The sequence below is a fragment of the Mus musculus genome, chromosome 19, assembly GCF_000001635.26.
Source record: "Mus musculus strain C57BL/6J chromosome 19, GRCm38.p6 C57BL/6J".
Classification (NCBI taxonomy): Eukaryota; Metazoa; Chordata; class Mammalia; order Rodentia; family Muridae; genus Mus; species Mus musculus.
The window spans coordinates 6,241,115-6,263,878 of NC_000085.6; the positions used below are offsets into that span (position 1 = coordinate 6,241,115).

Consider the following 22,764-nt stretch of genomic DNA (forward strand, 5'->3'; position numbering starts at 1 on the left):
ATGATGTATGCACGCCTTAAATTCCATCATAGAGAGGCAGAGGCAGGAGGATCCTATGAGTTCAAGGCCAGCCTGGACTACAGTGTGAGTTTCAGAACCGCCAAATACAGAAAAGCTTGTCTCCAAAAAAAAAAAAAAAAAAGTTTTATAAAAGTGCAAATGTGCATTTGTTGCCAAAAGATAGACTGCAAAATTCGCACTGACTTTACTCCTCTGATAAGCTTGTCTACAAATTGGGTGAGTCACTGTTCCTTTAAATTCTTCCCAATCACCTAAAAAAAAAAAAAAAAAGTTGGACAAATCGGCACATGCGCACTCTTCCTGGCCCGGACTGTCGCCCTACGGTTGCAGCCTTTCCGCAGCTTGAAGCAAGGAGGTTAAAGGTCCTCCCACTCAGAATTTACGCGCAAGCGTAAACTACGATTGGGAGCATTTCATCTCGCAAAGAGCCCAGTCCCTTTTTCGCTCTTCAAGGCTCCGCCTCCCGCGGCCAATCAGTGGGCCTCGCCCTTCGCAATGACCAATGGCAGCGAGCGTGGGGGCGTGGTTGGGCGTCCGGGGGCGCGGCCTGGCGCTGAGAGAAGCGGCGGGGCGAACCGGGGGCTCTAGTGAACAGCACAGCCGGACCGAGATCGCCGGCTGTCGGCCAGCGGAAGCGGCTCGGGCCCGGCGGTCCCCGAGATGTCACGATGGCTGTGGCCATGGTCGAACTGTGTGAAAGAGCGTGTCTGCCGCTACTTGCTACAGCACTACTTGGGTCACTTCTTTCAGGAGCACCTCAGCCTGGACCAGCTCAGCCTGGATCTGTACAAGGGCAGCGTTGCCCTGCGGGATATTCACCTGGAAACCTGGGTGAGGAGGCAGGGCAGAGGTGGGATGGTGTGGAGAGAGGGAGCACGGGCCAGCGAAGGGTCCTCGCGGAAGGTTTGGGCTGGAGGACAGGCACCGTGTTTGGAGAGGCCAGTGGGTCTCGACCGCCTCCGCCAGGCCCCCTGGCTGGCCCGTCACCACTTAACCAGAAGCTAGGAGAGAAGTCTCTGTCTTCACCTCTCTAGGAGAGACAGACTAGGAAGTGAGGTGTTACTTTAAAAAAAAAAATGTCACCATCATCATACGGAGTTTGGGAGAGCTGCTTGGGGAAGGGGATTCCCGGGAGCTAGGGGAGCAGAGAGATGTTGTGGGGAGCCAGGCAGTAACAAGAGCTGGAACTAGGGTAGTCAGGGAGGCTTTGGGGGTGTTAAGAGCCCTGCCAGGGGCACCTGTAGAAAGATGTGTCCTGACCTCCTCACCCCATGATCCTGGGCATAAGGGGTGGAGATCGCCCCCGGATGTGGATGTCAACAACAGCGTCACTGCCTTCTGTGTTGATCCACACCTCGTGTGACTGTTGCTGCTCTCTACTTCCTGCTTTTGGGAGAGTGGGAGGGGCCTAGCTTGGGTTTAGGGAAGGACTTGGTCTCTGGCATCTCTACCTGGAGGGCAGCCCTCCAGGAGAGGTGTAGAGGTTTAGCTTCAGGCTAGCTGGGGTGGGGGATGGGAGGAGAAGCTGGGCCTGATGCTCAGGAGGTCTGAGGCCTAGGGTATGGAGTTGAGCAGGAGGCTGGGGGTGGCAGGTGAGGGGCATTGACTCACAGCTGATGGCTGGGAGTAGCCAAGGAGCCACCAATTAGAGGCTCCAGCTAAGGGCTGGTATGGGGTCATCCTAGCTCCAAGAGCAGTAGAATGGGCATGTGGCAGGGCTGGCCTCTTTCTCTTTTCTAGCTGGCCTATGGGTCTGCAGCTTCACTTAGAAAGAGCTAGAGGTGAGCCATGCCTTTGGGAACAAATATGGGTTGAAGAGATGGTGGCATCTTCTAATGGCCTGGTATAAGAGGTGTCTGACCTTCGCCTCTTAAACCGCTCAGAAAAATATCCAACATCTGGGTGTTCCCTTTTTTTTTTTTTTTGCTTTCAGCCAGAATGCCTTCTCAGTCCACTCTCTTGTTTCTTTTTTTTTTGGGAGGGGGGGCTGTCCAGGGCCCTGGCTGTTTTCTAGCCTCTCCCAGACAGCCCAGGCACCTCACTTAAGCCCACCCCTCTCTGCTCTTCACCCTACAACCCTACCTTGAAGGCATTCCAAGCAACTACATGGTCCAAGGACCAAGTTGAGCCCTTCCCAGCCTCAGCTTTCCTGGTACCTGGAGTGACTAAGACAAATGCCTAGGCCTCAGTGTCCCCATCAATAGAAGAGGAAGGTTGACTCAACCTCTGCTTGCCTCTGGCTCTGGCCTTGTTTGTTTATCCGTGGGCTCAGCGGGTGTTTACCGAGTACTACCCAGAGCACCTGGGTTCTTAGGGAGAAGACTAGTGACTCATGGCCTCAGGCGTTCCCAGGCCGACAGGGATACAAACCCAGCACAGCATCCCCTTCCTATGTCTTGATTGTATAGCTCTACTGTGGGTCTAGGACTGGGGTCATTTGGCCTTGGATCAATCCCTCTCCTGGACCTAACCTTGAACTCTGCCTGTCTAGGATGAAGATGTGTTACTTGCTGCTCTTGACTAGGTCTCTCTGCTTCTTCTCATGCCTGGGGTGGGCCAGCATCCTACTTCCTCCACCTGGCTGCTTCCTCCTCACTCTGGCTCACCTTTGGGGTGCTGCTGGGTTATATGCAGGTTCTGCTCACCCTTGCCTAGTGCTCAGTGACTCCGAGTCAGAGCCTGGCATTCTGAGACCCTGGCTACAACCTAGCCAGGCTGGGAGACGAAGGCACTCATTATCTATCCCTGCAGCCTCTGGTTGCCACATAGAAGGTGCTCAGAATCTCGTATACCATGTAGCCCAGGTTGGCCTCTAGCTCAGCATATACAGCTTTGACCTCCTGATCTTCTGGCCTTTGCTTCCCTAGTGTCAGGACCACGGTGAGCCTCACCACATCCAGTTGTACTCTGCTGGAGATGGAACCCAGGGCTTACTGCATGTTGGGCAAGCACTTAACCAACTGTATACCAGGCTGGCCTAGATCTCCAGACAGTCCACCTGCCTATGCTTCCTGAGCACTGGGGCTAAAGGCATGCAGGCTACCACACCCCGCAGTAAATAGAGTTTTGAAGCAAACATAAGAAGGAAACTTCTTAGCTGGCCCAAAGGGCTGAGCACTGTCTAGTGAGACAGAAACAGGTCAGGGCCTAAGGGAAGGCCTTGTAAGTAGCAGAAAGAAGGATGACCATGCCAAGAGTGCTCTCCAAGACAGTGGCTGTGTGAGACTGTGGCAGGTAGCCATATTCAGAGTCTTGGTGAGCTGATTTTTATTTCCCTTGCCTCTTACCCAGTCTGTGAACGAGTTTTTGAGGTCAATGGAGTCACCACTGGAACTGGTGGAAGGCTTTGTGAGCTCCATCGAGGTGGCTGTCCCCTGGGCTGCACTTCTCACTGACCACTGCACTGTGTGTGTGTCAGGCCTTCAGCTTACCCTGCAGCCCCGCCAGGGTTCAGGTGAGAGCAGGGTAAGACCACAGGGGAGGCAGTTGCTGGGGATGGGCCCAGGAGAGTCGGGGCCCTTTTATCCTGACTCCCTTGTTCTTTTCCACAGGACCAGGGGCTGCGGACTCTCAGAGTTGGGCCTCATGCATGACCACAAGCTTGCAGCTGGCTCAAGAGTGCCTTCGGGAAGGGTTGCCAGAACCCTCAGAACCACCACAGCCCCTGGAGGGGCTGGAAATGTTTGCACAGACCATTGAGACTGGTGAGCAGGTCCCTACTGCTAGGCTGTTCTTGGGCCCTCCAGTCTACAGGACAGGGACCTCAGATAGTAATACGGTGGCCACCTTCCTACCCAGGCTGGCAGGAACTTGCCTTGCTTCCCAATGCCCCACCTAACTCTAGACACCCTCCCTCCCTCCCTGCCTGCCTGCCTTCCTTCCTTCCTTCCTTCCTTCCTTCCTTCCACAGTGCTCCGGAGGATCAAGGTGACCTTCCTGAACACTGTTGTGAGGGTGGAGCATTCACTGGGTGATGAGGATCGAAGTGTGGCTGTGGAGGTCCGAGTGCAGAGGTAAGGAGTACAGGGGAATGGCAGGAGACAACTGCCTCTTCCCCCTCTCCTAGCCAGGCTCCTGGGAAGGGACAGGCTTGACTTGGGTTGGGCATTGGTGAGATTTGGGAAGTGGGCTATGTTGGGAGCCTGAACTGTGTATAGACATAAAATCACTTAGATCTTAAAAACTTTGAGACTCAGAACCAAAGGCTGGTTGAGCCTCCAAGACGGAAGCCAGGTTCCTCAGTTCCATGTTGCTGGGACAGCTCTAAAGAGGGGGCTTCTAGCCTGGGGTTGTCTGGACAAGGCCGGGCCCTTCACTCTGCAGACTGGAGTACTGTGACGAAGCAGTGCGGGACCCCAGCCAGGCCCCACCTGTGGACGTGCACCAGCCGCCTGCCTTCCTGCACAAGCTGCTGCAGCTGAGTGGGGTCTGCCTATACTTTGAGGAGCTGCCCTCCCAGGCAGACCCACCACAGCCACCTCTGCAAATCGGCAGCTGCACGGGGTACGTGGAGCTCATGGTGAGGCTGAAGCAGAACGAGGCCTTTCCAGGCCCCAAGGTGAGTCCCAGCCATGGGGAACTTGATCCGTAGGGCTGGAAAGACAGCTCAGGGGTTCAGAGCACTGGCTGTTCTTTCAGAGGTCCTGAGTTCAATTCCCAGCAACCACATGGTGGCTTACAACCCTGTATAATGGAATCTGATGCCCTCTTCTGGTGTGTCTGAAGACAGCTACAGTGTACTAAATAAATAAATCTAAGAAATAAAACAATAAGATAAGTAAATCTTTAAAAAAGAAAGAAAGGAAGGAAGAAAGGAAAGCAAGCGAGTGTTTGACCCATGTTGGATCTGTTCCCAGAAGTGTTGATTGACACCAGGCCCCAGTGGGGAGAGCCAGTATGGCAGATCATCCTATAATCCCAGCATTTGGGAGCCTAGTGGAAGGTTGCCTTAAGTTCAACTCCAGAGTAATTCCAGTTCTTACAGTAGAGATTACTATCTTTTTGGCAACTGGAAAAACAGACTCTGAAAAATCAAGTTGGCCAAGACCATTCAACTGCTTGGTAGCAAGTTTAGCAGTACAACCAGTGTCCCCAGAGTACGGGCAGGTAGGCTGCCATTTGGGCTGGGTGGCATATAAAGGCTCCATGGCTGTCCACTTGGTCCCCAGTTGGAGGTATCAGGACAACTGGGATCCCTGCACCTGCTTTTGACCCCGCGTCAGCTCCAGCAGCTCCAGAGGCTGCTCAGTGCCGTCAACCTTGCAGGTGAGGCTGCTGGGTGCTGGGCGCAGGGGAGCAGACGGGCGGTCTCGGGACAGCCAGGCAGGCTGTGCTGAAATGTCTTCCCCACAGACCCTGCAGGCCTGGCCGACAAGCTGAACAAGAGCCGTCCACTGGGTGCTGAGGACTTGTGGCTCATTGAGCAAGATCTGAACCAGCAGCTGCAGGCGGGTGCTGTGGCTGAGTCCCTCAGCCTGTACCCCATCACCAACCCCCTCAATTTGGACAGCACGGGTGGGTGCCAGGCCCTTTCCAATTGAAGGGGCATTTGTGTCAGTGGAAAAGCTGAGGGGCCAAACCTGTCTGTTTCTGACTGCCCCTCACCTCACCCCCCAGACCTCTTCTTCTCCATGGCCGGCCTCACAAGCAGTGTGACATCGGCTGTCTCTGAGCTCTCCGTGTACAGCGTAGACCTGGGCTCCTCTGTTCACAGCAACATGGCCTTCCACCGACCCTCAACCCCACCCCACTCGGGTGGTAAGTCAGTGACTCTCAGAGATGTTTACTTCAGGAGCGAGGTGTGGCGGAAGGAGCCTCAGGACAGTGGGTGGATAGAAGCAGGAGGCTCCAGCCATGCCTGTAGACCCACCGACAGTGGGGTTCCTCAGTGTCCTAACTTGCCAGTGGAAGCTGGGGAGGCGAAATAATACACAGTCTAGGTTTCTTAGTGAGTGCTTTCGGGACTCGGATCCCCTTTCTACAGAACACGCATGGTAAGACCAGGCTGTACGTTTTAGTGAACAGGCAGTGTGTAGGTCAGAGGCTGGTATGAGTGCTTTGTCATATCAACTGACCCTTCTAGCACCTTCAGGATTAAACTGAGCCTTGTCCCAGGGTCTAGCATGCAAGAAGAATTTGGTGTCACCCTGATGAACTTGCCTTCACGACCCATGTGATACGACAGATTTAGCATCCCACAGTCCAGCTTAGCCAGACTGTATTATTTCTTCTCAAAAAAACCCAAAAAACAAACAAAAAAAAACTATTGTTTTTTTTTGAGACAGGGTTTCTCTATGTAGCCCTTGCTGTCCTGGAATTCATTCTGTAGACCAGGCTGTCCTGGAACTCAGACATCCACCTGCCTCTGCCTCCCAAGTGTTGGGATTAAAGGCGTTTGCCACCACTGCCCAGCCTAGCCAGGGTGCCTTCAACCCCTGCTCAGTGGCCAGCTGTGACTGCACTAAGACACCAAGGATGCCCTATTGAAGCCTCTGTTCCCTCAGGCAAGATGGCCCCAACTCCCCTTCTGGACACCACACGCCCTGACTCACTGGTGAAGATGACCTTGGGCGGTGTGAGCTTGACCTTGCTGCAGACTGCTTCCCCGTCTTCAGGACCATCTGACCTCCCCACCCACTTTTTTGCTGAGTTCGATGCTGCCAAAGATGGGCCATTCGGCTCCCGGGACTTCTCCCATCTCAGGCCACGCTTCCAGAGGGCCTGCCCTTGTAGCCACGTCCGGTATGCACTACAGCCCGAGCCAGGGACTTACGGGGAATACCCAAAGCCCACGACCCACCCGCTGAAACTTGTGTCCTTGCCCTCAGGTTAACTGGCACAGCCGTGCAGCTGTCCTGGGAGCTGCGCACGGGCAGCCACAGCCGGAGGACAAGCAGCACCGAAGTGCACTTTGGACAGCTGGAGGTGCTGGAGTGCCTATGGCCCAGGGCTGCCACAGAGCCAGAGTACACGGAGGTGAGGACAGAGGAAGGGCAGGCCTGGGTTCCTTCCGGTGGGTGTCGGGCCAGCCTGACCTTGTTTGCCGTGGGTTTCCCTTGCAGATCCTGAGCTTCCCCAGTCACTCTGGCTCCGAAGCCTCAGCCCGACCCTGCGCCCATCTGCGCCACACACAGACCATTCGCCGGGTGCTCAAGGTAAGCCAGAGCGCTGGCTGCCATGGCCAGGCTGTGTCTCCCTCCCTCCAGGGGCTCTGGCAGGCCTGTCCCCGTTCTGACCTTGCTATGATTGTAGCCTGCTATCCCTTTCCCTGCCCGTGTTGAGCACCAGCATACGACAAAAATGTGAGTGTGTGTGAGCATGTGAGTGTGTGTGAGCATGTGAGTGTGTGTGAGCATGTGAGTGTGTGTCAGCATGTGAGTGTGTGTCAGCATGTGAGTGTGTGTGAGCATGTGAGTGTGGTAGCATGTGAGTGTGTGTCAGCATGTGAGTGTGTGTCAGCATGTGAGTGTGTGTGAGCATGTGAGTGTGTGTCAGCATGTGAGTGTGTGTCAGCATGTGAGTGTGTGAGCATGTGAGTGTGTGTGAGCATGTGAGTGTGTGTGAGCATGTGAGTGTGTGTCAGCATGTGAGTGTGTGTCAGCATGTGAGTGTGTGTGAGCATGTGAGTGTGTGTCAGCATGTGAGTGTGTGTGAGCATGTGAGTGTGGTAGCATGTGAGTGTGTGTCAGCATGTGAGTGTGTCAGCATGTGAGTGTGTGTGAGCATGTGAGTGTGTGTCAGCATGTGAGTGTGTGTCAGCATGTGAGTGTGTGTCAGCATGTGAGTGTGTGTCAGCATGTGAGTGTGTGTGAGCATGTGAGTGTGGTAGCATGTGAGTGTGTGTCAGCATGTGAGTGAGTGTCAGCATGTGAGTGTGTGTGAGCATGTGAGTGAGTGTCAGCATGTGAGTATGTGTCAGCATGTGAGTGTGTGTGAGCATGTGAGTGTGGTAGCATGTGAGTGTGGTAGCATGTGAGTGTGTGTCAGCATGTGAGTGTGTGTGAGCATGTGAGTGTGTGTGAGCATGTGAGTGTGTGGTAGCATGTGAGTGTGGTAGCATGTGAGTGTGGTAGCATGTGAGTGTGGTAGCATGTGAGTGTGGTAGCACAGGCCTTGTAGCCCTGTGGGCTCAGCGTTTGAGAAGCTGAGGCAAGAAGACAAGTCAAGGCCAGGCAACCTAAGTCAATCAATCTAACGAATTCCTGTATCAAAATAAGAAGTAATAAGGGGGGGCTGGAGAGATGGCTCAGTGGGTAAGAGCATCCGACTGCTCTTCCAAAGGTCCTGAGTTCAAATCCCAGCAACCACATGGTGGCTCACAACCATCCGTAATGAGATCTGACACCCTCTTCTGGAGTGTCTGAAGACAGCTACAGTGTACTTACATATAATTAATAAATAAATAAATACACAAATAAATCTTAAAAACAAAAGAAGAAGAAGTAATAAAGGAGCTGTGCAGTGGCGCTGTGGTCCCTGTCACTGCAGGGTTTACAACCCCTTCTGACCCCGATGTGGCTCCTGACCCAGCTCCTTCCCACCGCTGGGAAGGAGGCCTAGGAACTTTGGTTATGGAAGCTGCTTCCTCCCCTGTCCTTGCTCACCCTTGCTGACCTATTCACATTACCCCTAACTAGAGCCGGTCCCGGCGCTCCACTGCCTGCCATTGTCACTCAGAACTGTCCCTGGACCTGGCCGACTTCCAATCTGATGTGGAGCTGGGGTCCCTGGACCGCCTTGCTGCCTTGTTCCGTCAAGTCACCACACCCTCTGAGCCACCTGCTGGCCTACTAGTGAGATGCCCTGCTGATTCTGTGCTGGGGTGGGAAGTGGGCACTTAAGCTCTGTCAGTCCCCTGTGGCAGCTCTGACCCCCCCGCCCTTCCACAGACAGAGCCCCCACAGGCCACTGAGCTGCAGACAGTGTTTCGTCTCTCAGCACCCCGGGCCACCCTGAGGCTACGCTTCCCCATCCCAGACCTACGGCCTGACCGGGACCCCTGGGCTGGCCAGGCTGTGCGGGCTGAGCAGCTGCGACTGGAGCTGAGTGAGCCCCAGTTCCGCTCAGAGCTCAACAGTGGGCCTGGCCCCCCAGCTCCTACCCGCCTGGAACTTACTTGCTCAGACCTGCAAGGTAATCCTGTCTAGGAAACAGCTGGGGTGGGCCCCAGGACAGGTGTCCCTTTTTATCCCAGGGACACGGATGTGACTCTGGGGGAGCAATGGTGAGGAACAGGGAAGAGGCAGCTATGAGGCCCTGTCCTTTCTGTCCCCTCCAGGAATCTACGAAGATGGAGAGAAGCCACCAGTCCCCTGCCTGCGGGTCTCCAAAGCTCTGAATCCCAGGAGCACTGAGGCCAAGTACTTTCTACCTCAGTAAGTGGAGTGCCGGAAGGGGTGGCTGGAGAGGGGAGATCTTTTGGTGTTGGTGGCAGGGCACCAATAGGCCTGTGTCCTGGCAGGGTAGTGGTGACCCTGAACCCCCAGTCCAGTGGCACACAGTGGGAGACAGCCTATGAGAAAGGCCGGGATCTAGAGCTGTCCACCGAGAGTCCGTGTGAGCTACAGCAACCTGAGCCCTCGCCCTTCTCCTCCAAGCGGACCATGTACGAGACTGAGGAAGTAAGGGCCCCTGACTTTCCCACTGTGGGCACCATTTATGGGACTGGGCTGTGGCAGGGGCAGCAGCTGAGAGGAGTCTCTTCTATTCTGGGCACCAAGGGACTCTGTAGGGAGGGAAGTACCTGAGAATAGGCCCTTCCGTACCAAGACCAGATCCTGGCTATGTCAGCACCTAACATAGTGGTACACTTGGGTCTCAGGATCCTCCTCTGAAGTTGAAGGTTGGGGGTGGGGGGGGCACGGCACCTGGGGCCCTAGACGTGCTTCACCCCCAGGTGGCTTGTGTGTTTCCTCCTGCAATTGCTGTCTTGAAGGCTATTGTGAAGATGACAGAGATTCACATTCATGAAGTCTTTAGGGTAGGGAGGGATTCTAGGGTACTCTGTCCCATATAAATATAACCCACCCTGGGAGAGAGAGAAAGACTGATGGATGCATGGATGCCAAAATCTTCAATTCTGAAGCCAGAAACAGGCCAAGGCTGACCTTTGTCACCTGTCTAGATGGTGATCCCTGGAGACCCTGAAGAGATGAGGACATTCCAGAGCCGGACACTGGCACTGTCCCGCTGTACTCTGGATGTGATCATGCCCAGTGCCCACATCTTCCTGCCCAGTAAGGAGGTCTACGAAAGTATCTACAACAGGTGGAGACATGGAGCCAGGCTGGGCCGGGCAGGGCCAGGCTGGAGGTGCTGACCTCTGACCTCTGCTGTTGCTGTTCTCCTGTCAGGATCAATAACGACCTGCTCATGTGGGAGCCTGCAGACCTGCTTCCCACATCCAGCGCTGCTGCTCGGCCGCCTGGCTCTTCGGGGTTCAAGATGTGCAAGTCAGCCTTCAAGCTAGGTATGAGAAGAACACTGGCTGGACGGGAAGGGGGAGTGCAGGTCTGGCGGGGCGGGGCCTTCCCTCCACATCTCCTTCCCACCCAGCCACTTACTCACTCAGACTCGGATTCAGATGAAGAAGACGCCCAGTTCTTCTCGATGGCATCAGGTGTCCCCCAGACACCTGCCCCAGAACCTTCCCGTCGTCAGTCCCAGAGTACCTTCTCCACACTGGTGACAGTGCTGAAGGGTCGGATCACTGCGCTCTGTGAGGCTAAGGTGAGGCAGCCCGGAGTGGGGTGAGCTTCCAACTCCAGAGTTCCCCTTGTAGAGCCACACAAGCCTGCCAGCTTCAACTTAGGAACCAGGGGAGCAGAAAGCTTAAAGGGCCAGCAGCACCCATTGCCACAGCCTGCCTCCCGATTCACTGCCCATCAACCACCATAGCTGTCAGCCACTTCCCAAGTTTTTCTCTGTAAAGCACAAGGGCTCCCGGTGCAGCTGGGTCCTTCTTCTGTAAGAAGCACGTGGTGCGGGGCTGGTGAGATGGCTCAGCGGTTAAGAGCATTGACTGCTCTTCCGCAGGTCCCGAGTTCAAATCCCAGCAACCACATGGTGGCTCACAACCATCTATAATGAGATCTGAGACCCTCTTCTGGGGTGTCTGAAGACAGCTACAGTGTACTTACATATAATAAATAAATAAATCTTAAAAAAAACAGAAGCACGTGGTGCAAACCTCCAGTGATATCTGAAAGGAGCTGAGGCTGCCTCAGGCTGGGATGGTAAGGTGTCAGGGGTGCTGGATGCAGCGGTGAAACTGAGCATGCGCACATCTGCAGGATGAGACAGGGAAGCGGCTGGATGTCACTCACGGGGAGCTGGTACTAGATGTGGAGCAAGGCACCATCTTCAGCGTAGCCCAGTACCGTGGCCAACCAGGGCTTGGCTACTTCTGCCTGGAAGCTGAAAAGGCCAAACTCTACCATCGAGGTATGGGAGTCACTGAAACATACATCAAACTGGGCAGGGGGTTTCAGGAGGGCGGTGTGCTGGGAGTACGGTGCTCAGCAGCTTCAGCCAGGCTCACAGGACTTCTTCTCAGCGGCCATTGAAGACTACCTGCTACCCACTCATTTGGAAGTGCCCAGCTTTGCTCCCCCCGCTCAGCTGGCTCCAACCATCTACCCATCAGAGGAAGGGGTGACTGAGCGAGGAACCTTGGGCCGCAAGGGCCAGGGTCCCCCCATGCTGTCTGCAGCTGTCCGTATCCACCTGGACCCTCACAAGAATGTCAAGGTACAGGCTCCTCGGCTGCTCACATGCGTGACTTAGGCCACTTCCTCCTCTGCACACTGGAGCTGGCCTCTCACCTTCCTGCCTAACTGCACTTCCCTCTCCAGGAATTTTTGGTGACAGTACGGCTGCACAAAGCCACTCTACGCCACTACATGGCCCCACCTGAACAGAGCTGGCACTCCCAGGTGAGCAAAGGCACCTGGGAAGTCATGTTGCCCTGGAACTACAAACTGATTTGGGCAAACAGGTGAAACATGGGCTGAGGCAACCAGTGTGGAAAATATGGGCTGGACTAGAGCTGACCTTGGCCAGAGCTCCTGATAAGGGCGGTGGTAGACAGCTGGCAGGCAACAGGTGGGGTGCCAGCTGGGCCAGGGACTGGACAGGAAGGTGTTAGAGGAGGTCACTCTGTCCCCTCCCCACACACACTTCTTCCTCCGGCCTGTGCAGCTCCTGGACTTCTTGGATGTGCTGGATGACCCTGTGCTGGGATACCTGCCCCCAACCGTCATCACTGTCCTGCACACACATCTCTTCTCCTGCGCTGTGGACTACAGGTACCGGCGGGGGCTCGGGGAAGCGGGATCACAGGCCAGCCTTACAGGGAAGAAGCCTGCTCCAGCCCAAGTCTGCCCCTCAGGCCCCTCTACCTCCCTGTGCGTGTCCTGGTCACTGCTGAGACCTTCACCCTCTCCAGCAACATTGTCATGGACACGTCCACCTTCCTGCTCAGGTATGCAGGCTGCCCCTAGGCCTGGTCCATCCCACTCCCAGCTGACTTCCTGCTGCCTGTCTAGCCAGGACCCCATGTTCTCATGTCCTTAGGGATGCAAGCTGTCTTCACTTCCACCCCAAATCAGTCTTGTAACCTCACCCTGGGAGTTCCACAAAGCATGCAGGACAAGAAGCTAGAACACAGTGCTTAGCTAGGTGCAACCCGGCATGGGGCTCAGCTCCACACGGCACTGGATAGGAAGGAGGGAGCTATGCCTACTGTAACCATAATTGTAAAAGCTGGTCGGTAGTTATGTGGTCCCAGCTGAAGCTAGAGCATTCTGCCTGGACAACTTATTAAGACTGTCTCAAAAAGTAGGAAGAGATGTAGCTCAGGTTAGACCATGTACCTGATGAGGACAAGGCCCTGTGTTGGGTCCCTAGGACGAGATGGATGGATGCATAAACAGAGACCATGCTGCAGGGGCTGGGAAGGGCACCTCCATGCACTGAAGTACAAGTGCAATACGAGAATTAGAAGTATTTTGAGTATCTTTAAGTCCCAAGAGAGTGAGTAGTGTCCCCTGTGTCCCCCCATGTCCCCTGTGCTGAGGCCAACAAAGTCTCAGCACTGTAGCATCTTAGGCACTTGGACCTCCCTGCCCATCACCTCCAGGACCCCTTGTACCCCTTTGCCCAGCTACCACTGAGCTGCCGCCTGCAGTGGCTCCTGGGCCCTTCTCAGCCCTGTTCCCCACCAGGTTCATCCTTGATGACTCCGCTCTGTACCTGTCTGACAAGTGTGAGGTGGAGAGCCTGGATCTGCGGCGAGGTGGGCAGGGCCTGGGTCGGGCTCCCCCACACTGAGGGTATCACGCAGGCCTGCTCTCATACACATACATGCATGTGTGTGCGCACATCCACACAGCTGGTGATGGGCAGGGCAGGGGCAGGGTGGACAGAGACCGTGAGGTCTCTGTTCTCTGCCTCAGATTATGTCTGTGTCCTGGATATTGACCTCCTGGAACTTGTCATCAAAACCTGGAAGGGCAGCACTGAGGGCAGACTGGTAAGTATGAGGCCACCAGGAGTCGGGAGAATCGTGGCTGTCACCCTGCTTGCCCTTGCCTGCTGGGTTTCTCCAGGAGAGAGCCATGTCCCTGTTGAGTGTCCTTCCAACCCACTGAGGGCAACCTGCAGGCAGGACAGAGGTGGCCCAGGGAGACTGCCACTTTGGAGCCCCGGTTCTCTCATCTTTGTTATGAGATAACAGTTCCTGCATCACTAGGCTGCAGTGGGGCAGGGATGGGTGGGTGAGCCGTACTCCATCAGTCTGGAATGTCTACATATTTGGGTGGTGAGGTACTGCCTCAGCTGACTAGACAAGGGAATATCCCCTTGCTCTCCCCCCATCCGTGTGGGAGACAGAGTTGAGATACCCTGTGGGAAGGGCAGCCTGGTTTGTGGGGGCTCCTGTGCCAATGCCATGCCCACCGCCCACAGAGCCAGCCTCTGTTTGAGCTGCGCTGCTCCAACAACGTGGTGCACGTGCATAGCTGTGCTGACTCCTGCGCCCTGCTGGTCAACCTGCTCCAGTACCTAACCAGCTCGGGTGACCTGCACCCCCCACCCCGGCCCCCCAGCCCTACAGAGATCGCTGGCCAGAAGGTACAGGTGAGGCCTGGCCACGCAGGCTACCAGAGCTCGGCCAGGCCCCTCTCTTTACACACACCCAAGGCCTGGATTGGAGGAGCCCTGGAGCTACCCCTCCCTCCGGTGCTCAATCCTGCCCCTTCCCTTTCCTGCCCCAGCTTTCGGAGAGCCCTGCCTCCCTGCCCTCATGCCTACCTGTGGAGACAGCCCTCATCAACCAACGAGACCTGACTGACGCCCTTCTGGATACTGAACGGCGCGGCCTGCAGGAGCTGGCCCAGTCATCGGGTCAGTGAGAGTACCCTAGGGGTAGCAGGCCCAAACAGGTCCCCTCAGCCATATCTCACACTGGCCTCTGTCTCCCACAGGTGGCCCACTTCCTCAGGCCTCTCCCGTCTCCGTCTATCTGTTCCCAGGTGAACGGAGTGGGGCCCAGGCCCCTTTGCCTCCTCCTGGGGCCTCTTCTCATACCTTGGGTTCTAAGGCAAAGGAACATGAAAACGAAGAGGAAGGGGACGGAGACACCCTGGACAGTGATGAGTTCTGCATCCTTGACGCCCCTGGCCTAGGCATTGCGGTGTGTGTGTTGGGATGGGGGCTCTTGGGTAGGAGGAGCAGCCTTGGCTCTTGACTTGAAGGAACAGATGGAACAGCCCAGAGGAGGAGACACAGTATGTTACACAGAGATAGGAGGATAGAAGAAGAGGGGCCAGGTAGCAGAAGGGAGGGCTGTGCAGTGCAGTCAATGTCCAAGCTCACCGAAGCTCCAGGTAACAGGCCCAGCAAGAGACTCCTGAGTCTGAGCAGGAAGGACTGCTCAGACATGGTGGCTGGGCTGGTAGTGGAGTGGGGGGCATAAAGGCAGGTGCTGGGCTGAGCATGTTGTCACACGCCTTTGCTCGGCTCTTTCCTGGCAGCCTCGAGACGGGGAGCCCATCGTGACACAGCTGCATCCAGGCCCCATCATCGTGCACGACGGTCACTTCTCCCAGCCCCTGGGAAGCACTGACCTGCTGCGCGCTCCTGCCCACTTCCCAGTGCCCAGCAGCCGTGTGGTACTACGGGAGGTCTCCTTCATCTGGCACCTCTATGGGGGTAGAGACTTTGGCCTTCACCCCACTTACAGGTTAGAGGCATGTAGGTAGCAGCTGGTGGGGTTAGACTTCGGGCATAGCCTAGCTACGACCTCAGGCCTCCTGCATCACCCACCCTGACCCTGAGTGGGCTAGAAGGCCCTCGCTGAGGCTGTAGATAGCAGGTGTTTCCTCAGAGTCAGCTTTCCCCCTGTGTCTTTTTCACAGAGCAAGAGTAGGCCTCACAGGCCCCAGGGTCTCACCTTCCCGCTCCTCTGGTCCCAACCGTCCCCAGAACTCCTGGCGTACCCAGGGTGGCATTGGACGGCAACACCAGGTCCTCATGGAGATCCAGCTCAGCAAAGTGAGTGGCTGAGCTGGGGGCGGACACAGAAGTGAGGCTCTGGGGAGAGAGACCACATCAGCTAGCACCGGGCAGTGGGGTATGCTGAGGACAGATTCCAGAGGAATTGGATAGCAGGAGCCACAGGTTCCAGGCTATGTCACACGTGAATAAGAGACTCGTCCAAAGGGTTTGAGCCCAAAAGGGGTACTTCTCAGAGCTCTGCTGCTGAGGAGGCACGGAGACAAATGACAGAACACGCAAGGCTGTTGTAGTAGGGGGGCTCCAGACACCGCACCCTAGGAGGTAGGAGCCAGAAACTTCAGGAAGAAGCGTGATGAGACAGGTGGGGGCTGCTGGGTGGGGGCCAGTGAGTCACACGGTAAACAAGTCATGGCCCCTGTAGGACAGAGCCCAGAGCATGTCCTCCTGTAGTTATGGAGCACGGCTTAGAGAGGCTGGGGCCCTCCTGGGCAGACAGAAGGTATTTAGAGACGGTGAGGTGTGGAAGGGGCGTCCACAGAGCCTCACAAGCTGGGCCTCTGCACTTTCAGTGGAGCATAGGCTGTGGGAGGCTTAGGTGGGTTGGGGCAGGCCAAGTTCAGTACAGCTAGATTGGTGGCAATTGGTTGAGCTGTGTCAGTGCCCAAGCATTTCCCACCCATAGAGGTGGGACAGGGACAGGAAGGTTCTCTGGGAAGGAAGGGACCTCAGCCAGACCTCCCCGTCCTTCTTGGGCCTGGTTCCCAACTCAGGCCTCATCCACCCGCAGGTGAGCTTCCAGCATGAAGTGTACCCAGAAGAGTCGGCCATAGCTGGGGGCCTGGGCCAGGAGCTGGACGAGCGACCACTGTCGCGCCAGGTGCTCATTGTTCAAGAGCTAGAGATCCGAGACCGGCTGGCCACCTCCAAGATCAACAAGTTTCTTCATTTGCACACGAGTGAGCGGCTGCCACGGCGCACACACTCCAACATGGTAAGAGTGCATCTGGTATGGGCAGCCTCCTTCCCATAGCGCCCCTGAAGGTGTGTGTGAAGGACAGGGTTGATGGCAGTCAGGAATGGGGCTCCCAAGGCCCAGCAGACACCCAGTTTATCCTCTGCCCTTAGCTTACCATCAAGGCACTGCATGTGGCTCCCACCAGCAGCGTCGGAGGGCCGGAGTGCTGTCTTCGAGTCTCCATGATGCCTCTGAGGCTCAATGTGGACCAGGTGAGTAGATCATCAAAGGCAGAGGCCAGCCAGAGCCCTTCCCCATTGCCAGGCCCTGGATCTGACCCAGAACTCTCCCTACAGGATGCCCTCTTCTTCCTCAAGGACTTTTTCACCAGCCTAGCAGCCAGTATCAACCCCATGGTCCCAGGGGACACTTCTGAGGGTGAGAGACCAGGCCAGGGAGGGGAGTCTAGATCCTGGCTGCCCTACATCCTCTGTTCCATCCTTGATCTGTGACCTTTGTTCCTGCAGCTCCCCGAGAGACCCACAGCCGGCCCGGCAGCCCCCAGGAAGGGCAGTCTGAGGACACAGAGACAGCCAGCAACCCACCGGAAGCTCCAGGCAGTAGCCACAGCTCCTCTGACCAGCAGCCTATCTACTTCAGGTAAGGTAGAGGGGCGCTGGGCCAGGCTGTCTGAAAACCTGGCCAGTGGCCAGTTAGAGACCAGGGGGTCTCCTCTCCCTTCTTTCCCCTTCAGGGAGTTCCGCTTCACATCTGAGGTGCCCATCTGCCTGGATTACCATGGCAAGCATGTCACTGTGGACCAGGTGGTGAGTGGTTCTATCGGGCAGGCTGTGTGAGCTGCCGTCAGGGTCCAGTGTCTGGGACCAGGATTCACAGTGTGTATCCCAAAACATAGCCACACACCCTGTTCTCCCTCCCAACAGGGCACTTTCATGGGACTCCTAATCGGCCTGGCCCAGCTCAACTGCTCAGAGCTGAAGCTCAAGAGGCTCTGCTGCCGGCATGGGTGAGCTCCCAGCCCCTGTGGGGAGAGTCGACAGCCTTCCCTCTGCCTTTTCTCATGGGTTGTATGGCTTTGTCCAAATCCTCACTCTTCTTCTCAGGCCTCTGTAGTTTCTCTGTAGTAGGCTTTTGTTGCTCCACAGCACTGGGTAAGACCCTGGGGTGAATAGGTGCTCACACTTGTCTTAGAGGTACCTAGTCACACTGCGCCTGGGCCCTGTCACGTCCTTCTAGGCTCCTGGGTGTGGACAAGGTGCTGTGCTATGCCCTCAATGAATGGCTGCAGGACATCCGTAAGAACCAGCTGCCCGGCCTGCTGGGAGGCGTGGGCCCCATGCACTCGGTTGTGCAGCTCTGTGAGTGTCTGCCTTGAGAGCTCTGCTTTGTTTAGGTGGGAGGTTTTTACAGAACAAATATGGACCAAGGGAAGTAAGAAAGCTCCCCAAAGTGGGAGGGGTTCCCAGGGAAGACTACCCTTTTTGAAATAATTTTATTTACTTTGTGTGTGCCGTAGAGTACATACGGACGTCAGAGGGCGGCTTACAGATGCTCTCCTCACACTCTGCGAGCCCTCAGTAGTGAACACAGGTCAGCAGACCTGTGGCAGCACCTCTACCTGCTGAGCCATCCTGCTGGCTATTTTTTTAAAACTAGAGTCTCACTATGTAGCTCTGTCTGTCCTGGAACTCACTGTTCCTGGACTCAGAGAGTCCACCTGCCTCTGCCTTCCAATGCTGGGGTCACAGGGCACTGGCACCCTGTTTTCCTTTTGAGCCCAGGCTGGCACCACAGGCATGCAACAGCATACCTGGCCTGTGCTTTCAAGCCTGAGGACTTTTGAAATTGCACTTGGATGCAGGTACTGTGCCACGCACCTGTAATCCAAGCGCTGGGGAAGCACGGACGGTAGGGTTGCTTCTTACTTAGTTCAAGAACACAAAAGCAACCTGAATAGGGCCCGGGGAAAGCTACTTAGCAAGATTCTGTTTTAACAAAAAAATTAAGGGAAGAGAAACTGGACTGGCACCAGGCAGTGGTGGCACAGGCCTTTAACCCCAGTACTTGGGAGGCAGAGGCAGGCGGATTTCTGAGATCGAGGCCAGCATGGTCTACAAAGTGAGTTCCAGGACAGCCAGAGCTACACAGAGAAACCCTGTCTCAAGAATAGGAAGGAAGGAAGGAAGGAAGGAAGGAAGGAAGGAAGGAAGGAAGGAAGGAAGGAAGGAAGGAAGGAAAGAAGGAAGGAAAGAAGGAAGGGAGGGAAGGAAGGAAGGAAAAGAAATTGGATTGGGAAAGGGTCGTTGGGCAGAGAAGAAAAGCCAGGGCAGGCTTGGCCTCTCTGATAATCCTGTCTTCTAGTCCAAGGGTTCCGGGACCTGCTGTGGCTACCCATCGAGCAGTACAGGAAAGATGGGCGCCTCATTCGGGGGCTGCAGCGTGGGGCTGCCTCCTTTGGGTCATCCACAGCCTCTGCTGCTCTGGAACTGAGCAACAGGCTGGTCCAGGCCATCCAGGTGAGTGCAGGGCCGGAACAGGAAATAGATACCCTTGTCCCTGGGCTCCCGACTCTGTCTGCACAGTCCCCCTGAAAGCCGAAACTTGAAAAGGCTGGGCACAGTTAAAGCCACATGCCATGGAGGCTCCCATGGTGGAGCCAAAGTGCATCTGGGCCGTCAGAACCGACCATGTCACATGCTCCAGCTGCCTGGAAGTGATGCGTGTCCAGGGAGCAGACGCAGAGACCCATCCCAGTTAGTTCTTCCAGGTTCTGTGTTTCACTGAGCCCCAGAGACCACCCCCTACCAAAGCCCTGGTCTTCAGGGGAGTGATTGAGTCCTGGGGTAGGACTGGGTGTGTCTGCGGGTATGTGGAAACACTGCATCAAGAGAGCTTTGAGCTCAGCCCTCAGAGGGGAGGGCAGAGTTCCAGGGGTCTGCAGTGGGAGGGGGCACAGGCCAGAGGGGTGGTGGGCAGAAGGCTCTATTGTTCTGATAACTGTACAGGGGTGCCCTCTAGTGGGGAACTAGACAGCTCCGGCAGGTGTCAGCATGCCCAGCCTAGGTGGGAGGCCCACAGGAAAGTTTTCCAGTGCCTTCAACCATGACCACCTCACCCAGCCCAAAAGACTTTTCTCTTCTTCCTCTTCTTCTTCCTCTTTCTCCTCCTCTTCCTTCTCCTCCTCTCCCTCCTTCTTCTTTCTTATTTATTCTTTGTGTGTGTGCCATGGCTTGTATTTGAGGTCAGACAATTTTTGGGACTCAGTCCTCTCTACCATGTGAGTCTCTAGGGTTGGGGATTGATTTCAGGTCACCTCACAGCAAATGCCTTGACCTTGGGAGCCATCTTACCAGCCCTGGAAGGGTGTATAAATGTCTCCTTCAGTTAAGGAGGTCCTTTGAAGAGGTGGAGAGGTGGCCCAGCAGTTAAGGCTGAAGCTGCTCTCGCAGAGGCTTGGGGCTCAGTTTCTAGCGCTTTATGGGTGGCTGTAACTCCAGCGCCAAAGGATCCAGTGCCCTCTTCTGGCCTCCAGGGGTACTGCATCACTTGGAATCACACACAAATTAAAATAAATGAATATTTAACAAAAATGTAGGAAGTTCTCTTCGGTAGGTGATGGGAGGGGAGTGGGGGGGTGAGGCAAAGACTGGCTGGGACAGGAATAGTCATGCTGGAAGGTCTGGTCCCCAGGGTGGCCTGCAAGGGAAGGCCACCCTGCCATCATCCAACCCTGGTGTCCTTCAGGCTACAGCTGAGACAGTGTATGACATCCTGTCCCCGGCTTCTCCTGTCTCCCGATCCCTACAAGACAAGCGCTCTTCGCGGAAGCTACGCAGAGGTCAACAACCTGCTGACCTCCGGGAAGGCATGGCTAAGGCTTATGATGCTGTTCGAGAGGTGAGGACCACCCTAGACCCACTTGCAGGTGCCCCCATGCCCACCCCTCATTCTCACTGACCTCTGACCTCCACAGGGTATCCTGGATACAGCTCAAACCATCTGTGATGTGGCATCCAGGGGCCATGAGCAGAAGGGACTGACAGGTGCCGTGGGGGGTGTGATCCGACAGCTCCCCCCAACCGTGGTAAAACCAATAATCGTAGCAACAGAGGCAACATCCAACGTGCTAGGGGGCATGCGTAACCAGATCCTTCCAGATGCGCACAAGGACCATGCTCTCAAGTGGCGATTGGAGGAGGCCCAGGACTGACTGCAGGCACCCAAGATCCACCCACTGTCCCAACATGCTCACCGTGTCCAGCCAGCCACAGTGGTGCCACCAGCTCCCTGTTTTCCTGATTGCTGTGACCCACAGCTAGGCCACCAGGTCCTTCAAAGGATGGCCACTGTGAAGGATACCTGCCCAGCCTGCTTGTTGCCAACTGGCCGAGAGAGTGGGGCCTCCCGGCTTTGGGGCCTCTGCCCTGTCTGTGCACTTTCATCTGGGGAGAAAGGACATTGCTTCTCCCTGCTACCTGGGCCCACACTGCTGCCTTGTTCCAGAATGAGGATGGAGGCTTTTGGACCCATGGACCCCACTCAGCCAAGTGTCTCTCCGTGTCTCACGGGGAGGTGGGGGATAGATGCCATGTGGGTCGGTGTATTTTTAAGATCTCTGAGCGTGTGGGTCAGTGTCTGCATGAAGTGGAATAAACTTGCCCACCGCCAGCCCAGGCCACGTCCAGGTCCTCTGTACCTGTGAGACCCCAGTCTGCCCCACTCTGTCTAAGCCTTGATCTGCCAGTTCCCACTTCTGCACGCAGTACACACCTCCTGCCACCAGGAGGCGCCACACTTCACCCTCAGCCTTCTGATGCAAACAGGCTTTGGGTTCAACCTACTTACCATCCTGGTGCCTGTCATCTTGGCACTACTTCCAAGTGAAGCTGGGGGAAGTTGCCTGGCAGCCCCAGAGGAAGAGTCCCTGAGAGTCCGCATCAAACCCCATTCCTTGGTTCTATTCCTGTCAGACCCCAGGCTCCAGCCTTATTCTTGAGGCTGGAGCGAAGCAGGGCTCCAGGCCTGTCCTGGGAATCTCTGTGACCTAAGGCAACATCTGTTAGTCTGCCAGCCGTGGCAGTGTCCAGGGTGTCCCACTCGGGGAGGTTGAGGCCTATTCCCACCATTTTGAGAGAGTGGCTTTCTTATGCTGGGACAAAGCTGTGTTGTCCAGAAGATGCCTGCTGACCATCCCACGTTCATTGTTCACGGGGAGCCACCCTCGGTAGCACTGCCAGGAAGTGGGTGGGCCTGTGGGAAGGATCACTTGTTGGGCATCCCTGGTTCCCCCTGAAGTTAGCTGTGGTCGCTCCTCCTTTGGCCCCCATCATAGACCTGAGTATTAAGCATGAGAGGACTTCCTTGTGCCCCATCCCCTAGTTTGGCTGTCTGGCTAGCTAGGGCCAACAGACTAGGCATGAGGTCAAGCCAATGAAGCCCATGGGTGGCCAGGGTCTGGTGGCACTGGGTAGCTGAAGACCCAGTCTGGTACTTCCTGGACCCGCCCTGCCAGCTGGGGCACAGTCCAGGTCTGCTGCCCTTCGGACCCCTCTTAGGGTCAGTATTGATGGCAGTGGGCTAATCATTAACGCAACCAGGGCTGGGCCAACGGCTCAAAAGGCTTGGCCCAGGGTGGCCCCACTTCCTCCTTGTGCCCCGAAGGCCAGCTAGGTGCAAGGTAAGAGCTCCCAGGCTGTCCTCCAGAAGGCTGCTGAAGGCTCCCGACTCCAAGCCTTCCTGCCAAGCCATCAGCCCTTCTGAGCAAGTTCTGTCCTGTGGCTCTGTTTCCACCTTTGGGTAAAGTGGCTGGTGCTTCCCTGCTCTATGGAGACAGAATTCTTAAGCAGCCATGTCTGTCTTCTAGATGTCCAGGGCCTCATGGAACAGGAGGCTGGGCCTTGAGGGGGCTACTGGGCTGTGGGGAAACCGGAAACCATCTAGTCTGGCATCTCCCTTGGCAGCTCTGCTGCTTCTCTGGGCCTTTATCTACCACTGCCGAATGGGGCATGATCCAAGCATACTCTAGAGGCTTCCCTTTCTTTCTAGAATCCTGAGTCCCAGCAGGACAAACACGGCCCCATCAGTGAAGCCTCTTGGGCCAGAATCTTGGAAGGGATGAGAGTGCAGATGTATTCCCAGACATGGGTCAGCTCAGGGGTCCCACCTCGAAACTCCTTGTCACAGCAGGGACAGAATGGGTGGAAGGAAAGTGTGCAAGATGGCCCCCAAAGGTAGGGAGTGTAGTGCTGCAG

The 22,764-nt window shown here is 55.9% G+C and overlaps 1 protein-coding gene across 6 annotated transcripts; it reads left to right on the top strand.

Annotated features, from left to right (window-relative positions):
- Positions 1 to 363: 363 nt before the first annotated feature.
- On the top strand, positions 364 to 21,190 carry Atg2a (autophagy related 2A). 6 transcript variants are annotated; one of them, XM_006531772.4, is made up of 40 exons: positions 364 to 852; positions 3,313 to 3,475; positions 3,573 to 3,725; positions 3,932 to 4,034; positions 4,345 to 4,579; positions 5,190 to 5,286; positions 5,374 to 5,535; positions 5,638 to 5,778; positions 6,525 to 6,762; positions 6,849 to 6,996; positions 7,083 to 7,175; positions 8,658 to 8,813; positions 8,910 to 9,153; positions 9,299 to 9,395; positions 9,482 to 9,641; positions 10,145 to 10,287; positions 10,374 to 10,489; positions 10,592 to 10,749; positions 11,313 to 11,463; positions 11,576 to 11,769; positions 11,874 to 11,954; positions 12,220 to 12,326; positions 12,410 to 12,502; positions 13,245 to 13,315; positions 13,476 to 13,552; positions 13,987 to 14,157; positions 14,295 to 14,424; positions 14,505 to 14,713; positions 15,054 to 15,262; positions 15,438 to 15,573; positions 16,325 to 16,528; positions 16,663 to 16,764; positions 16,849 to 16,930; positions 17,020 to 17,152; positions 17,247 to 17,319; positions 17,437 to 17,519; positions 17,750 to 17,871; positions 18,875 to 19,029; positions 20,258 to 20,410; positions 20,487 to 21,188. In XM_006531772.4, exons 1-40 carry the CDS (start codon positions 682 to 684, stop codon positions 20,721 to 20,723), a joined length of 5,751 nt encoding a protein of 1,916 aa, XP_006531835.1. In that variant the 5' UTR covers positions 364 to 681; the 3' UTR covers positions 20,724 to 21,188. The 6 variants fall into 6 exon arrangements, 5 of the variants coding, with proteins under 5 accessions (XP_006531835.1, NP_919329.2, XP_006531836.1 ...); NM_194348.3 differs by having other exon boundaries at positions 554 to 852; positions 13,987 to 14,151; positions 20,487 to 21,190; XM_006531773.4 differs by lacking the exons at positions 364 to 852; positions 3,313 to 3,475; positions 3,573 to 3,725; ... (8 more) ...; positions 8,658 to 8,813; positions 8,910 to 9,153 and having other exon boundaries at positions 9,303 to 9,395; positions 9,487 to 9,641.
- The last annotated feature ends 1,574 nt before the right edge of the window (positions 21,191 to 22,764 follow it).